The 18,872-nt window shown below is 40.9% G+C and overlaps 1 protein-coding gene across 20 annotated transcripts in view; it reads right to left on the bottom strand.

Annotated features, from left to right (window-relative positions):
- The window catches only part of SEPTIN10 (septin 10), a 56,180-nt gene that overhangs the window by 20,048 nt on the left and 17,260 nt on the right, over positions 1-18,872 (bottom strand). For 6 of the 20 annotated variants that reach the window (XM_083501524.1, XM_083501525.1, XM_083501541.1 and 3 more), the window contains exons 6-11: positions 16,463-16,624; positions 15,881-15,977; positions 15,625-15,793; positions 10,974-11,106; positions 9,278-9,468; positions 6,154-7,458 (exon numbers count right to left, since the gene is read on the bottom strand). In XM_083501524.1, the coding sequence (XP_083357650.1) occupies positions 7,443-7,458; positions 9,278-9,468; positions 10,974-11,106; positions 15,625-15,793; positions 15,881-15,977; positions 16,463-16,624 (768 nt within the window). In that variant the 3' untranslated portion in view covers positions 6,154-7,442. The other 14 variants (XM_083501538.1, XM_083501537.1, XM_083501526.1 and 11 more) reach the window with 11 other exon arrangements.

The raw sequence follows: 18,872 nt of genomic DNA, 5'->3' as shown, positions 1-18,872 counted from the left end.
TATATGAGTTAAAAACAAACACATTGAGGCATGTGGTATCCAACTAACATGTCCCATCAACACTAAGAGAGTTCTGCAGAAATCTCCCATGCATGCATCCGCTACATGTATTCTAAAAGTTCCCCCAACCCTTCGGAGCAGATGAGGGGCAAGCACAGGGAGAAAAGAGGAAGGAAAGTTCATTGTGGGAGCATAAATGCTTTTGCTGATAGGATGCATTTGTTGGGTGCTACCCATACGCAGGACCGGATTGAGGTTTGATGAGGCTCTAAGCTACTGAAGGTAATGGGGCCCTTTATATGTCCAGCTGTCCTTTGTCAACAACAAATTGTCACTGTTTTTTGTGTTGAATATATGTTATATGGTAATTTATGGACCTAATAGGTATCTAAAGCCATTTGCACATAACAAAATATGTATTTTATCAAAGTAATGGTTGAACTTATCTTATATTTTGGAAGTGTACATCCAGGTTTTTTTCTCTTTAATTTTTTGGGTGGCCCCCAAGAGAGTGGGGCCCTAAGCTATAGCTTGTTTAGCTTAAACGTAAATCCGGCACTGCCCATATGCTGTTTTTAGGTGATACATATGCAGCATGTTATGCTGAAAGAAGCACTGTGGTCGGGGAGCATGCATGCATGCAAGAAGGAGCTGTTAAGTGAGGAGAAAATGACACTTGCCATGTGCAGTGGGCATTTTTCAAACAAACCACACTTATCCCATTTGTTGGTCCCTAAGATATAACATCATTTGGCTAAGCAAAGCCGGATGTTTACAAATTCCTCCTCGCAGCTGCATCCTAGAAGGGAGGGAAAGTTCGCAAACTCGAGGCCCACTGTCTCTTGTTCTCATCAAGCAAACCCCTGTTTTTTGTTTTTATTAGCGTGGCATCCAAACACAAGTAAAGCAAGCTGGCGTTTCCTCTTCAGCCAGAACCCACCTCTTTGCAGCTAAATACAACATGAAATTGAAGCGTTCACCTACTCCCATTTTTTTTTTAAGTAGCCCATGACAGTAACAAGCCTGTGAACATGCTCTCCATCTCATTAACCTCTGTATATGATTCATTTCAGAGCTTCGTCAAGGGGAGCCCACAAAAATGTGCACAGCCGTGATGGTTTTATTGCCTTGAAAAAGAATGGGGGGAAGGATGTCCCTCCCCGCCAACAGTTAGGTTAGTTCCCTTTCCCCAACTGTAAATTGAGTCTCCCCATTCTCTCTCTCCACAAAAAGTGTAACAGGAGCTCCCCCCTGAAAAAATCATAGTTATGTGCCAGCAATGCAGTTAGTGTCCCTGCTAAAGATCTGGCTTCTGTTTACTGTGATATCACAAATAACAATTCATGAAGGCTGCTGGCTGCTCCAAACCTGCAAAATTACTGCCTGTGGTAAGGGGCTCGTGGATTAATTACAGCGCTATCTGTGCCACGGCCATCAGTTGCGGGCTTAATGCCGCCACCATTTCCGACAGGCCTGCTGTTTGTGGCAAGGCCTCAGGCTTCTCGGCCTACCTTGGTTCAGCTTGCTTAGGCCTAGCTCCTCAACCAAGGCCTTGTCTCAGCCCTGGGCTCTGAGATGTCGCCTCCTAAAGTGGCTGTGTTGAACTGAACCTTCCAGAAGTCTAGTCATGTGATAGGAGTTTCCTTCAAGTTGTTGTTTTTTATCACCTGGATAGGAGAAGGGCAAAACTAACACTGGCAAGGCTGCAAGAATCCTGGGAACTGGAGTACAAGACAACAGAAGCCTGCTCTTAAAACCGAAAGGAGATTTGCAGCAGGGGCAGACCTTCTGGTCTCGAGTTTCAGCGGTGCCTTGTGCGACGCCAAAATTTGGGGCTCCCCACCACCTCACCCCACCTCTCTTGCTGCATTCAAAGTAATAGTTGCTGCACCCCAAGGCTTAGCGCCCAGTGTGACTGAACCCTCCCCTAAATCTGCCCCGGGATTGCAGAATGAATTTTTTGCCTGCAAAAATTGCTGGAAGGAGAGGTGGCTGCAATTGGCCAAGAAAAGAGAGGGAACTAACTGCACTATTACAGTGGTACCTCGGGTTACATACGCTTCAGGTTACAGACTCCGCTAACCCAGAAATAGTGCTTCAGGTTAAGAACTTTGCTTCAGAATAAGAACAGAAATCGTGCTCCGGCAGCTTGGCGGCAGCAGGAGGCCCCATTAGCTAAAGTGGTGCTTCAGGTTGTAGCACCCTGCTTGTGGTTAACGCTTAGCTGGAATGAAATATTCAACGCAGCAATAGAGAAATTAAAATAATTATTTATTTGTCAGACAAATAAATGAGAGGCACAGTGGTATATGGTTACCAAGCTCTGGCCTGGCCTCCTGCCATTATGGCCAGCACTTATATTCCCTTAATCCAGCCCCCTTTGCTCCTCCTTGGGCTGCCTCTGTCCAATCAGCCTGGTTGGATTTCCTATTGGCTGATTGCTATAACCAATCCTAAAAGATACACCCATCCTCCTGTCCTTATATGGAGGACAAAGAGCTATATATAAATGACAAATAAGTAATAATATATCTTACATGGAATCTTAATTACCAGCTCACCTCTTGCCCTCCTTGCCCTATTGCCTTCTAAAACAAATGGTTAATCTTAAATTTTTATCTTAAACATATGTCAAGGATCTTGAGTTTCACATCAACATTGAAAGATCTCCTTCATTTGAAGGTTTCTAAACAAATGTCTGACAGCTATATATCAAGACTGCTTGGATGGCGTCTTCTTGTCTGGCAAGAGGCTGGGCTCAATGGCCCCTGTGGTCTATTCCAATTCTAGGACTCTATGATTCTATGAAATAAGAATCTAACATCTAAATTTGTTACTTTCTAAATCCTTTGCATAGTTACATTTAAGCCAATATATTTAAGCTAATATATTTCATACATTATCATAGGTAACCTTTTAAAAGAATAAAGCTTCTCAAAGTAGAAAGGAAGGAACTCAGTAAAAAAACAGTTTTTAAAGAAGGCTCTTTAGTTTACACCTCCCCCTTTCACCCTCCTTTCCAGCCTCAAAATAAAATAGGAAGAAGCTTCTTTTTCCCCAGCCAAGCCAGTTGCCTTTTCTCTCAGTTTAAGAAAGAAACAGTTTTTAGAAGATTTCCTAAAAATGCTTTCTTTTTCTGTCAGCTAGATGCTTCTCCCCATTTGCCTCTGGCCTTAGAAAATACAGCTCAAGGTTTAAGAGAGGCCCATGGTATCATTTTACTATTTGCCCATTCCTAATTATATTTATCTCTGCCTTTGTTATCTTCTGTAACATGTAGGGTCAATGTCCTGCTCTTAGTCTGTATTTTCAGCTTTTACGACTTTGAGAATTGTTTTCTGCTATCAATCAAGGGGGGGCCCCTTGTCTTAGGAGAATGGCCAAGGTTTTCTCTGCCTGGCATGAAACATTTGAAAATCTAAGCCCTCTCTTTAATATACAAGCCCTGATCAAACATTAATAAAATGCAGGCTTATGCCTGATGCCTCAAGGTTAAGAACAGTTTCAGGTTAAGAACAGACCTCCAGAACGAATTAAGTACGTAACCCGAGGTACCGCTGTATAGACATCGGTTCTGCCGAAAGGCTGGGCAAGAAGTCACTTGTGCACCGTTAAGTTAGTTGCTGGAGGCTGTTTTTGAACTGCAGGCTCCCAGAAAAAGGAGATGGCTCTCAAATGCACCACTTTTCCTTTGCAAAAGGGTGTTACTTCCATGTAGCTGGCTGGAACAGCAGACTCCATTTACATAATACTCTGCTACACTGGAACTGGGATTTTAATTGAAGGATTTCGACAGAAGGTTCTTTTCAAGCCTAAATGATATGCAGGGGTAAGAGGGGCATATTACAGGCTGGGTGGAGAGGTGGGAGCCTTTCCTGTTCAGCTGCATGGAAGATGTTCATTTCTCATTCGTTACATTCCCAAAGGTTGGGGATAACTCAAGTTTCAAATGGTGCATATCTTCAGCCGCCGACTCACCTCCTTTTATTCTGATTGGCTCCAATCAGCAGAAAGCTTGAGAATGCTTCTCTGTGGCTAAAAAACCCTCTTTTTTCAAAAGCACAGAAACTTTGGCAGGAAGTTTTTTGCAATTCTTACTGCCTCCTTCACAGGGATATTGAAATTGAATCTGGATTTAGAAGGCACAACAAGGATCTTCCTTGTTGTTGTTGTTTAGACAATTAGTTATGTCCAACTCGTGACCCCGTGGACCAGAGCATGCCAGGCACTCCTGTCTTCCACTGCCTCCTGCAGTTTGGTCAAACTCATATTGGTAGCTTCGAGAGCACCGTCCAACCATCTCATCCTTTGTCGTCCCCTTCTCCTTGTGCCCTCAATCTTTCCCAACATCAGGGTCTTTTCTAGGGAGTCTTCTCTTCTCATGAGGTTGCCAAAGTATTGGAGCCTCAGCTTCACAATCTGTCCTTCCAGTGAGCACTCAGGGCTGATTTCCTTAAGAATGGAGAGATTTGATCTTCTTGGGACTCTCAAGAGTCTCCTCCAGCACCATAATTCAAAAGCATCAATTCTTCGGCGATCAGCCTTCTTTATGGTCCAGCTCTCACTTCCATACATCACTACTGGGAAAACCATAGCTTTAACAATACGGATCTTTGTCGACAAGGTAATGTCTCTGCTTTTTTCCTTGTAGGAATATGGCATACCACCTCCTTGTGGTAGCATGCATGAAGCTGCGGTTACATTGGAAAGATGCAGACAGATGTACTGTCCCCAAGTGATATGACAGGATGTGGTTGTAGGCTTTGACTGATGATAAACTTATGCAATGCTGTAGAGCGATTTGTGAAGAAACAAAAAATGATACTTTTGATACTGACTGGTTTATTTTTATTTCTTGTAACTCGCTTCTTTATTTAACTTAACATGCTGCTATTACTTTCTGACGCATCGTGACTGTTTTTTGCTTTGTATCTGGTGACCAATACCCATTATTTGTTGTTTGTATTGTTTCATGTTATTCCTAATAAAAACAGTATTAAAAATAAAGGTCAGTCTTCATATGGGTGACTCTAGGACACTGAGGTCAGGGACCTTTCTGCAAAAATAGTAACAGGTCTTCAATCTGTGACCCCAGACCACTTGATTCAGTGCTGTTTTTAATATGGTAATTTGTATGTTTCTTAATACTTATAATAGATTGGTGTTCTTTTAAGCTGTTTCTCTTTATAATTCATGTTGTGAGCTGCCTTGGGCCTTACACTGGAATAAAGGTGCATAAAGAAATAATATTGATAATAAAAAAGTAGTTTCCAACAAGAACGGTGTGGTTGGATTATCACTTGCAACAAATCAAAGGTTAGATGAAATGGCATTGAGTTTCATGTTACTCTCTCACCACTGCTGTTAGCACCTACTTGCTCTCTTGAAAATGTGATTTTCACATTCGCTCAAAGTTTTTGCCAGATTATTAGGCTTAAAAAAAAAGTATGATCTATAAATAGATCAGAAGAGACCCAGCAGGATGGGTTAAAATAGAGACAGTGTTGCTTTGAGAATTATTTCTCTAGTTTCATTTCTTACCACATCACCAGAATAACATGACCCAGGTGAAGGTATTTTTTAATTATTATTTTAGCTCAGGAGCAAGGAACATGGAAAATGTTGCCTAGCAACCCAATATCTATTCCAGATTGGAGAAGAAAGTATCCTCCATTACCTCGTCGTGACGGATTCAGAGTAATACAGATTCAGAATAACAGAATATTTTTATCCATCTCCTATAATATCTTCTCCCATTCTTTCACACTCAACTCCCCGCCCACAACAGCCAGTTTCTTTCACCCCTCCCCTCATTGGTTCTGTTGCCTTCATGTCTTCTTCCTAGAAATTGCATTTCTGTTGACTGATACAATAGTTCAACAACATGAGATTTGAAATCTAGGCCATGTGCACATTAGCACCTTCAAACATGAGGTAGCCCCCCCCCCATATGCCTCAAGTCACTTTTAACATTACCGTACACATCTGAGAAGGGGCAGGTATGTATCCATTCAATGCACATCACCTTATTTTGTTTTTCCCAGCCAACCTCCTATTTTCAAGTTTTCAAATTATTAAGTTTTCAAATTAGATGGAAGCTGGCTTGAGGACCACACAGCAGTATTTCTCAAGAAAATAAGGGATTCGTGTAGATCATGGATAACATTGTGTGTTTATTTCCCAAGTTATGCATTTATATATACATGTTTTTTAAGTCCTGCAGAAATCTACGAGGATTGAGGATACAGCTGCTTTTGCTTATTAGTAAAAAGGAACCGTACAAAGGTTAAAAACCTATCGGCTGCCATAAGTTGTACAAGAACTTTAAAATTAAGTTAAGATTACATTTAGAGTACAATATTCTACATGGTTACTCAGAACTTCCTTAGCCTCCAGTTAGGCTGCAATTGTAAACACAAACAATGGGGAATCTGTGGCCCTCCAGATGTTGCTGGACTACAGTGTCAATTATCCCTGGCCACTTGGCCATGCTATCTGAGGGTGACAGGAGTTGGAATCCAACAATACCTGGACGTCACAGGTCCCCTGTCCGTCCTCTATGCACTTACTTGGAGTCAGCCGCCCCGTTGCCCATGCTGAACACAAGAGAACCTGCTTCTGGTTGATCATGCACAGGACTGCAGAGTTCAAAGAAGGGTTTTGCAGCCAGCTGTGCAAATTTAGTTAGCAAAGTGCTAAACTGAAGGAAGACCTCTCTCCAAGGCACTTGGTCTATCATCTTACAAACTCAATTTGTCAGGGTTCTCATGAACCAAACCAGGTTTTATTTGTTTTGGGAAATTTCTAGTTTCCACTCAATTGGCGGCATGTAACGTAAGCTGAAGAACAGCAAAGCCTGTTCAGGTGGAAGATATGTCTATAAACCAAGCTGGTTCTCAAAATATATTTGGGAATGAAGCTTAATGCTTGCACGGATACTTCATGAATAATTCAAAAGCTTATCATGATCACAGACCTAGAAAGGACATTTGTAAGTCCGTTTTGAGGAAAGGAAGTGGTTATTTAAACAGGTTTACATATCTTATTCAGCTGAATAAATGCATTCAATTGTGTATAGCTAAAACAGGATAAAAGGCACCAGTTCTTTAAAACATATGCAATATATATTCACTTCTGTACTATAGTGCTCATAACTCAAATGAAAACTGTTTTATGGCACAGTAATCTTTGGTGTGTGCAACTTGGCCACGGGTATATAGTTTAAGTGCATATCAATGGCGGCTTAAAAGAAACATCCTTTTAAATATATTAATGCAACAGCAACCCTACAGTACATTATGCAAAACTGATTATACATTTTAATATACTTTTCCATTGATTAAACAGTGATCAGTTTTCAAGTTCGCTTGCGTTAAAAAAGGGGGGGGTGATCGACGTTTCATCATAGGGACTGTGAAGAATTTCTCCTTGTATCTTCAGTTTCACATAAAGCCAGAGCTGAAACAGAAAGAGGCATATCAGGTGTGCCTTTATCCACAGAGAGTGAAGACTATTTACAGTATTAAAGCTTCCATCTTCAATGTGTTCATATTTACTTTGATAAGTCCCAACTAGACAAAACTTGAACTCTCTTAAATGTAGAGAAATATCACATGGTATAGCCTTCAATTTCCCTTTTGTTTTCTACAACTCTGTTAGCTGTTATGTTGAAAGTGTGAAATATAAATCATGCAAAACAGGCATAGGCAAACTCAGCCCTCCATATGTTTTGGGATTACAATTCCCATCATCCCTGACCACTGGTCCTGTTAGCTAGGGATGATGATGGGAGTTGTAGTCCCAAAACATCTAGAGGGCCGAGTTTGCCTATGCCTGATGTAAAATAAGTCTTTAATCTGACATTCTTGAAAAATTCTTGCTATGTTAGTATCAAAACTATGTTGCTCAGCTGACAGTACTCTTCTGCCAGCAAAATGGAGAACAAAAGCCATTTAAAGCAAATCTTCCTCCCCCTAGCAGCCCCACTCACACCCCAAATCTTCCCCAGAGAGTAGGGAGACCTCCAGAGCAGATTAGGAAGGTACTCTAGGGCAGTGGTGGAGGGCAGAGAGAAGGGAAGTCCCACTGCACAAGCCGATTTCCATTGAGGAAGTGGGCAGACATCACTGGATGACTCCCTACTTTCACTACTGAGAAGATAGGAAATGTTCTCATTGAACGATTTCATCATTTAAAAGCACACATTTCTATTGTGAAAACCATTAATAAAATTTTGCTTTACGTGCAGTGACTCCTTGCAGCAGTTGAGATTTGGGGCAGAACAGTGGCTAATATTCAACATTAGGAATACTCAGAGCAGACCCACAGAAATCACTGGGCTAAAAATAAGTTGCCTGTTGATTTCAATGAGTCTACTCAGAGCATGTTGGATACCACCCAGTGAGTGTAACAGCTGCCAATACACAATACAGATTTAGATTGCTGACTGTTCCATAACAGCTTCTGCCACGACCACCAAACTACAAAAGCTGTTGGGAATTTCAATAGCTTTCTCTGGAATGAAAAATTCAAATATTAAGCACATTGTGAACATACGAATCTGTTTTCAATGACTCGCAAAACTAACATACCCTAACCATACAACATTTGCAAACTACTTCCAAGCTCTAGTCACAGTGTTCTTTCCCTTTCTAATTTCTCTCTCTCTCTCTTGCTTCCTGTATATTCACAGCTTCCTGATCTCCGATATCAAAACACAGCAGCTCAAGCCGAAAATCTTGTTCCCTTTGGTGGGGAGGGGGACATAAAAAGAAGAGTTTTCATAAAAGTGCCTGATGATATCAATAAGAAAACCTCAAACAACTTGCAACAAAATTTACTTACAGTGGTGCCCTGCAAGACGAATGCCTCGCAAGACGGAAAACTCGCTAGACGAAAGAGTTTTCCGTTTTGGAGGTGGGTGCTTCGCAAAACGAATCTCCTATGGGCTTGCTTCGCAAGACGAAAATATCTTGCGAGTTCCTGCAGGGGTTTTTTCCTTCCCCCCCTTTTTCTAAGCCGCTAAGCCGCTTATCAGCTGATCCAATAGCCGCTAAAAGCCGCTAATAGCGCTAATCCGCTAATCCGTCAATGGGCTTGCTTCGCAAGACGAAAAAACCGCTAGACGAAGAGAATCACAGAACCGATTCTTTTCGTCTTGCGAGGCACCACTGTATTTTTCATACTTCATGGCTGAATAATTTATACTACTTAAAATATTCATCTGAATTGGACAGTTTGCCCTAAATCCTAAGAACCTCTGAAACTGATTACTTACTTTTTCCGATCCTTGTCTTTTTTCAAACCAACCGTGGGTGTGGGGGGCAGCGCCCTCCCTTGGAGGATGTCTGAAGCGGCTTTTCTCTTACTGAATGCACTCATTTCATCTTCCAGGAGCTTTCTTTTCTCCTCTACTTTCATCCTCTCTTCTTGATGAAGCCGTTTTAAATGTTCAAACTTCACTTGTAGCTGAAGTAGAGCAAAAAAAAATGTCATTTCTGCCACAAGGTGGCACTTAGCATACCATCCTCAGTAATCACACAACAGAACACAGAGACTGATTTCCTAAGAGTCACGAGTTTAGAGTTTAGTGTTCCTATTTTATTGACATTACGCACACCTGAACTTACAGTAGAATCCTAACCCTTTCTGAATTTAGTCTGCCTTACTCCAAGGTGAGTAGGGTTAGGAATGCAACCTAGAGCCATTTACAAGATCAATGCCTTAGATTTAAATCCTTTTTAACGACAAATCCGGAAAAGAGTACATTAAGTAAACTTTTCAAAAGGGAGCACCAGCCTTTAGGATTATTGCATACTCGGCTTTCCTTTTCTTGGTAAATGGAGAACAGGTCAAAATATCAAAAGAAGGAGGAGGAGGAGAAGTAGTTTATGGGGTATTTTTAATAAAATTTGCCAAAATCTAAATTTCAGACATGGGTTGCCACACGTCCAGATTTTCCCAGACACTTCAGCGATTTCCACCCGGACACAGTTTCCTGGCTATTTCCAGGAAATTATGGATGTATGGCAATCCTAGATTTCTACCTCAATTAGTCCCATCTCTCAATATGCATATGGTACTGGGAGAAACTATGGCTTTCGGTCAACAGTGTATTCCCAGCTTGAAGGGACTGACCCCTCTTAATCCTCTTAAAGTCAACTTTTGAGTCCACTGAGCAATTATAAATTGCTGGCTTATACTGTATCATTGAACCCTCTTTAAAGTCAACAGGGAGTTGCCATCTTAGATATACACAAATGCTTAATTTAGTGGCTTCACCTGTTCCAATCAGCTGGGAAGCAAAACATGACAATCCACAGATATGCTAGTGGTTTCTGCATAATCAGAAGACTTACTCTATATGTACATAAAAAAAATCATATTTGTAAACCAAAGAAACCTTTTTTTTGGGGGGGGGGTCAACCAAGCCTCAGCCAGAGCTCAGAACATAACCAAAGGTACCCTCGTTTTCTCCAGCCAGTTCCCAATTCTGCCTCTACAGGGGCAAAAGTACATAACTCTTCCAATAAACCTTTTGCTGAAGTTCCCAATTGGCTCTCACTGCATGCACAAGGAAGAGGAGGAAGAACTCTGTGTTCAAGGTGAGGCTTTGGAAAAGAAAGACAGTGGAGGCACCATGTGCATACAAACACATGCACAGCACAATATTTTGTTCCCAAGTCCAACTGGTCCTGATCTAGTTCCAGCCATGATCAGGATGCAGAGAAGGCCCTTCCATAAATGGGACAGAGCACATACAGCCAAAGCTTTTCTTTTTTTGCAGCCAAAGAGACAAACCATAGTTCAGTGGAAAGAGCAAAGCTCCAGCTCATGCATGCGATTCTCTTCAGTGCATTATTTTGCTGGAAGCTAGCCAGCCTATTCTGTTTCTTTCTTAAACACAGTATTTAATCTGTTCACTCTACCACTGCAACCAGATAAAATTCAGAACAGCAGGCAGGCATTCTTACTTCTCGCTCAGCTTCCTTCAGCAGTGCTTCTTTCTCCTTGACCCTCTGAACGAACATCTGCCTCATCTCCTCTTCTTTCTGCTGTAATTCACCAAGGAATTCATGCCGCTTGGCTTCATAAGTCTCCTGTAGGCTGAGGATCATTAAATGTAAGCAGTCTTTGTCACTTGTGAAAGGCAACAGCATGTAATTTTTACTGTATTCCACCAATTTTATGCATTTTTTCCATTTATCTCTTTACTATACTGTAGAAGAAGAAGAGTTTGGGTTTGATATCCCGCTTTATCACTACCCGAAGGAGTCTCAAAGTGGCTAACAATCTTCTTTCCCTTCCTCCCCCACAACAAACACTCTGTGAGGTGAGTGGGGCTGAGAGACTTCAGAGAAGTGTGACTGGCCCAAGGTCACCCAGCAGCTGCATGTGGAGGAGCGGAGACGCAAACCCGGTTCACCAGATTACGAGTCTACCGCTCTTAACCACTACACCACACTGGCTCTCTGTAATCCTTTCAAGTAACATATGCAAAGTCATTAGTTAATTTGATCTTAATCTTAATAGCAAGAATACAGACCAGTTCTTCACCAAGCAACGTTGCAGTTCTGAGCTCAATTAGAGGAAAAGGCAGCACAGGTTATTCAAGTTGTAACAAGGGTGGTAAACAGCACTTCAGATTTGGCTTCAACAAAAAGATTCCGGAGCCTTTGAAAAGCTTCATCTGAGATGTTCTCTGACCCAGAACAGTTGTAGCAAGGTAATACTCCCTTGTGACAATGACCTGCATTTCAGGAACTATGCAAGGTCAGTCTGCCATGTGCAAAATGAACAGAACAGACACTCACATTACCTTAAATACAATGTGCACAGACTTAAAAGCAGAGGTTGTGGAGACTGAGAACGTTTTTCCGATTTCAGCTAATATCCTCTGTTCTTACAGTAGTTAGATTCAATCTCACTATTTAAAAGACGTTACCATTTTAGAACTTTCACCACAACAAATTCAAGGCCATAAGGGGCTAAAAGGCCCACATGACCTAACAATTAAAATAAAATTTTAAAAGCATGAATGATAAAAGCAAACAAATTATTCTACAAGGAGGACAGGTTGTGGACAGGTATCACCAAATAGCTGGAAATAAATACACAGCTGCTCACATCAAATAAATCCTAATGCTATAATCCATGCAAAATTATGCAAATAGATTCCACTTCCAGAACTGCTTTATTTTTGCATAAATAAATGCTTATTTATGTCAAGGTTTTGTAGAATTTTTCTCTTATTGTGAGGTGTGAAATCATTTTGTGTTGGGTTTTGAGTTCTTAAATTGTTCCTTTTTTTGCTTTAAAGGCTCTTGCGCACACGAGGGTAAAAAGTTTACAGGGATGTTTTGCTTATGAGGATTAAGCAGCCCTGTTAAGCAGCTCATCCTAAGAACCTGGCGACTGAGCCAGGCTGTGGGAGTTGTTGCAGAGGTGTCAGTCTGCCTAGTTCTGCAAGTCTCCATAGGCCGGGTGAGCACTTTGCCTGCCCCCCACCATCTCCTCCAATCAGCATGATCAGCAGAGCTGCAGAATGCAGAGGTGACCCCACTGCTCTGTTAAGTTGTGTCACTCCCCAGCCAGGGTTTGGATTGCAGCCGACTACTACTCTCCCAACTAGCTAAAAGATTGGTAGGGGCATGAAAATATTGTAGATAAGTCAAGCGAGAGGACAGGGTAGCTATTCAGCAGGCTGTGGCACCAGAAACTAGAAGAGGTGGATTTGAAGACCTGCAACGGAGAAAGCGACTGAAACACTGAAAAAGCTCAAACACTGCAAAAGCGTTACAAGAGTGGAAAGGAGCGAAAACAGGGAAAGGTCTCAGAAGCTAAAGTGAGGGGTGCAAACTACTGCAGTCCAGAATAGATGGGCTTGGCTGGATGTGTTCATCTCTGTTTATGTTATTTTTAAACTCTAACACATGTACCCCGCAATAAATAGTTTTCTCAAAAACTGTTTAACTTCTTGACTTACTAAATTCTTAAATAACAATATAAATTGTTTCGGGGGAAATTGGTCTAAGACATTAACCCCATGTCTATGTGTCATACTACTATAACAGGTTGAGCCAACTGACATAAAGAATAAATACAATATACCAGTCAAACTGAGAAGTATCAATGTTGTAGGGCAAGTGGTGAGAAATTCAGGGGGGCTGCAGTTCAGAAGTTCACCCAATGTCTCCATTTGCACCATCCTTCAGTCCTTATTTTGAGGCAAAAGAATGTGGGACATTGCCTACAATGCACTGTGAGCAGTGGCGGAAATGTCTGAAGTCTGGTGTCTCACCACAGTATTTATTGTGGCCAAAATGCATGTCAGCTCTAAAAATGTATCAGGATGCGACATGCAGCGATATTTTTAATAGAATGCAGGGCAATAAATGAATTGTGGCGAAGTGGACAAAGCCCCCTGCATGAGTGGCTGTGGGATTTAATACTTTAGCCTTGACCCTAAACTCGGAGGTAAGCCTGACTGATAGAAAGGGAACTTAATTCTGGAAAAAAAATAGTTAGGATACAAGTGCTAAGCAGTAAGTTCACAAGGGCACTGAGCCTCTGAATGTCAGCCTAATGGTGCATATACAATACACACAGAATGCCATTTTCTCATTGCTTGCCTGGCTTTCCAATTCTTGTCTTCTTCACATGCCATGCCAGGTCTGGAATCTCTTCTTTCTCTGTCTCTCTCTCTCTGGAAACTTCCTCTTAGAATGCTGCAAGTGTCCTTCCTTCCTTGCACAAGGACAGCTTGATATTCTTGCAGCTGTTCTCGCTACAAAGTCACTTTCCAGTAAAAGAGACTACTCTGAATCAGAACAAAACTTGCTGATCTTACGGCTGAAAGCCGATTCCAATATCACTCTAATAAATGCAATGAAAACAGCCAGAGGTCTTCCAAATATCCCACTCCTGGCATCTATTGAGGAGCAAAGGTGCCTTTGAATTTAGAATTTTATAAAAAGAAAAGAGGAACCCAGTTATTGAGACCCACTGGTTTTTATTTTCACCAGGAGCAAGGGACCCCAGCTCTCCAGATGCTGTTAGACACCTAACTCCCATCAGCCCAGCCAACATGACTAATGGTCAGTGATGCTGGCAGTATAGTGCAGCTAAACATCTGGAGGGCCACAGGTTCCACATTCCTGCTTTACACCCTGACTAGTTCAGCACTGCCACCTTGAATGTGATTCACTCCAAAGTCTTAAATATTGCTGAAGACTGTACAAATTGCCCGGGAATTTGGGATCTGTCCCTAGAGATTATGTCCGAAGAGACGTATGGAATACCATATTGTCAGCAATGGTCTGAGTCTTGGCAATCCTGCCATAGTCTGATCCTTAAATAGATAAGCTGATGCTTATCTATTTTTTTGCTCCCCACTGAACTGCACAAAATCAAACGGCATTTCCAGTCAGTGCAATACTGTAACATATGGAAAGGGCCTATCTTGGCTTATCACAGAAACCCAGTCAGTACCTGCAGAGTAAATATCAAGGACTTAGCTACACAGCTGCAAATAAAGTGTTTTAAGTGTGTTGTAAAGTGCAATATACAAATGTGACACTAGATGGTGACGGTGAGCTATGGCAAATTCAGTGTATTTTTCATAACGTTTTTTTTAAAAAAAGCATTTTCACAGCGTTTTTTAATATGTGCGCAGATTCCACTTTTGGTGCCAGTGAATTCCAATCCACTCAGTTATTGCTTAAACTTTTTCTGCGCAGGCATCAACAGCACAACTTTAGGTGTTTAGGTGTTAGTAACAGGAGAGGAAGGACAGTAGGAATGAAACACAAAGAAGAAAGTTTATAGAGAGAGTTTTTACTTACATTAGTCGGAAAGACAAAAGGAAAGGAAAAGAAGATAGTGCACATGAAGGAAGAACTGGCACTGGCAAAAAGGAATTCTGAAAGAAATTAGAAAAGGTCTTAGGTTTACCTTCCTGCCTGAGAATACAATTACCTTGGACCACTTCAAACTTATACTCTCTCCACACAGTTACTTTTGATTTCTTTGTTCTCAGAGAAGAAAAGGACCACTTCAGTAGAGGATAATGCAAGGACTCGCCATTCTTCAAGCCACTCTCAACTAAAAAAGCACCATTTCCACTTCTGTCAGCATCATGCTCAGTTCAGAAGCAGTAGCGCCAATATTGCTGCAGGACCATGGAAGGCAACCATGTGCCCTCTGATACAACCTCCAGCATCAGTGCTGCGCTCCTGAGCCAGCTGGATGACTGTCGTAATCTGAACAGAGCACCATTCAGCACAGCAACAGAGTTCCTTGGGCTATAATCCACAGCTGCACCTGACAGCCAGATATCCCCTGCTGATTTGCTTTCCAATTTTAGCACTAATGCAACTTTTGCTGCCACCACGGTATATTTCACACTGCCTAATTACCACTGAACTAGGGACTGCCCCAACAGCATTCAGAATGATGACTAGCTAAGCGCTTTAAGTAAAAGAGTAAGAGATTTATTTAGTTTTTGCAATATTTTCCGAATGCTACGTTTCCCCATCCTGCTGCTACAAGTAAGGGGTCATATAAGAGAGGAGGGTAAATAAACGTTTTAATTGTTGAAAACATGGGGAAGGCTCACTCACTTACCTGACGGGTTTGTTTTCTTGATCGGTGTCTCGGAAGCCCATCTCTTCCAATTTGCACCGCCGGTACAGTTCGTAGTGGCGCATATGAGTCTGCTCTCTCAAGTCTTCCATATTTGTACAAATCAGCATTTCCCGAAGTTTCACAAAATCACAATGGTTCTCATTTTCCACTAATGAAATGAAATAAGATATTACTTGCATACCTTTCGCATTTACTATGCAATGTTTCCAAAACAGTACTTGCACTATTTCAGTACCTTGCACTATGCCCCAAGGATACTGGCGAGCTTTTACTATTTTGTTTCCAATTTTGACTTCTTCTGTACTCCCCACGACGGCAAATGGCAGATGTCCCTGTGAAACAGAGTAAATAAAGGTGCATTGCTATCAGCCCAATAAGTATATTAAAAAGTACAATATAAACAATAACATATATCCTAATTACGTGAAAGATAACTGCACCGTTTAAGAACATGGAAGTGCCTCTGTGAAATATAGAAATAGTTCAGAATTTAAGAAGCAGTTAAATACCATTGGGGGAAATGGTTAAATACCATAGGGTATTTACCAATGGGTATTTACCAATGGGTATTTACCAATGGTTAAATACCATTGGGGGGAAACAGGGGGATTTTTTAACATTCCTGCCCTAGTTTCAAAATGTCAGTCTTTGCAACCAGTATAGAGCCATGTCCCACTCAAAAGAATTTTCCTCAGGGTCCATTTTATTATCACTAACCCTTGTCTGAGTGAGATGTATCCACTATAGCTATAATGGCAAACAACTGTCAGTACAGATTTGTTTAAATATGTTGTTGTGGGGTCAGTGAAGTACTTACATTCATGCTGGCATTGATTTTGGCAATGCTCTCATCATCTGTTGGAAACTGGTATATCTGGACTCCATTACTGACCAGCTCACTCATGATTTTGATCTTAAATTTCTGCAGTTCAGATTTAGAAATTGTATCTGCTTTGGCTATAAGTGGAATAATGTTCACCTATTTAAAGAAGTAAGAAGTTATGTGGTTGTGATATACGTTCTTGTCAAATTCCTGCATGTAATTTCTTAGACACAAATTATCATAATCACTGAATAGGCTCTTACAACAAGATACTCGGTTACTGACTCAACCAAGTAACCTCTTCAGTACTACAATCTGCTTCATAGAAAACTCAAGCAAAGAACTTATAGTTTTCATTTATCATTTCATTTAATTTATAGTTTTCATTTATCTTGATCCACATTAACTAAAACCATACATTCAGCACTGTTAAATAAGACATGAAAATTATACCAAAACTTTACCTGCTAACAATGAGCTATCCAAAAGGATGAACATAAAAAATATGACAGCAATTCAGTAATTTTTTTAAAACTTTTTTTTTCTTTTTAACTAAGGAATCTGTTTACTTTTCAGAGGGAAAGGTGAGATCTTGGTTATATTCTGCTTTATGTTTAATGAACTACCTAACAAAACAGTAATGATCTTCACAAAGGGTCCTCTGCTAGCAATTTGCACTACAGTAAAATGCTCTGCAACTTTTAAATAAATTCCTTATCTCTGGAAGTGTTTGCTCTTTTGCCTCCTGATTTATAAGTCAAAATTACAGTATCTTGAGCTTCTAAATAAATGCTGGCAACTATAACCAATTTCAAATGCTTGATATAGGATGAATCCTAGCTTTCCTGTCTGCCTGCCATCCGGTTAAAGTTATAGGAAAGGCTATTTATATTGCTGCTTGTATAATGTTTCTTTTGTGCTTGTCCCACATTTCTAGATGTTTTCCTCTGACTCAGCTACAAGCTAAAAAAGAAATCAGATCTACGTCTTTCACACCTTTTTTTAAAAAAAAAAAACCTGACTTCCTAGCTAATTAGGTGAGTCACTGGTGAAACCTCGATTAAAACTTCTCCAGCTACACTCACTGAGAAATATAAGCAGAAGAGTTAAGAAAATGAGAGAAACGGTTAGGTCAAAATTGTGGGACCTGGGAAGAGTTGATAGTCTGGTGAAGGCGACAGAGTCAGATTGAAAGCGACTTCGTTTGTGTCCCTCTCCAGTTCCTTGTTCAACTAAGACCACTCCTACACTTCCTCTGGTTGAGAATCCAGGGCATTCTCCTGGCAATTTAGGCTAATGATAAAGCATTTGAGGCATTTACCTACCTTGAGTTCCACAATTCATGATGATACATTGCCGTTTTAGAAAAGCCATTGCTTTAAATAGAACTGGCTGAACCTGTGATTTAATTATTTAAACATGTGCAGAAGACTCTGCTCTTTGATTTTAAATTAATTTTACACTCCCTCTGAGGAGTACTTGTTTTAGTTAATGGTACTTGCATCTCAAAAAAAAAAAAGTACGAAAGGCTGTTGTTTTATTTAACATGGAAGATCTTGCGCAACGAAGCGGCAGAGGAAAGGTTGCCGAACAAAATGCCACATGGGTTAATGTAAAGCCTCACCCCCAGAAGTCAAAATGTTTACCTAGACCATATCAATATAAATCTAAAATTAGAAATAGTCTAGTTTGAATTAGCTACAGTTCAACAACACCATGAACTTCTCTGTAAATAAAGAGCTACAAACCCCAGCTGCACATATTCAGGAGCAGAACTGACTCACTGTTGGCAATGGTGTAAAAAAAACACGCTGCGTGCTTACACAGCTCCATCTGCCATCGCTGGCAGTGACAGTTCCATACACACATGCGGCTTGGGTTGACAGCCATAACCAAGGACGTGGATCATAAAAATCTAGATGCTTTGACCCGTACTAGGGCTTCACTGGAAAATGCAGCAAGTCAGCAGGTCATGCGCTCTATAGAATTGAGCCATAGAATTGAGCTATAGAATTGAGAGTCCTGGGCCCTAAGGAAGTTAGAATAGCTTCAACCAGAGCCAGGGCCTTTTCAACACTGGCTCCGGCCTGGTGAAACGCTCTGCCTCATGACACCAGGGCCCTGCAGGATCTGATTTCTTTCCGCAGGGCCTGTAAGACACAGTTGTTCCGCCTGGCCTTTGGCTTGGAGTCAATTTGACTCCCCCCTCTTTCTTTTTTCCTTTCTCCTCCTGTGATGAGAGGCTGCATTTTAATGTTTTTAATGTTTTTATTGTTGTATTTTAATCTTCTTTTTTTAAGTTGTATTTCAATCAACTTGTTTTTATGATTGGTTGTGAGCCCAGTCTTGGCTGGGGAGGGTGGGGTATAAATAAAAATTATTATTATTATTATTATTATTATTA

The sequence above is a fragment of the Podarcis liolepis genome (genome assembly GCF_965112155.1).
Source record: "Podarcis liolepis genome assembly, chromosome: 4".
Lineage (NCBI taxonomy): Eukaryota > Metazoa > Chordata > Lepidosauria > Squamata > Lacertidae > Podarcis > Podarcis liolepis.
Note: the sequence above shows the minus strand (reverse complement) of the source record. Positions and strands in the feature narration are given on the sequence as shown.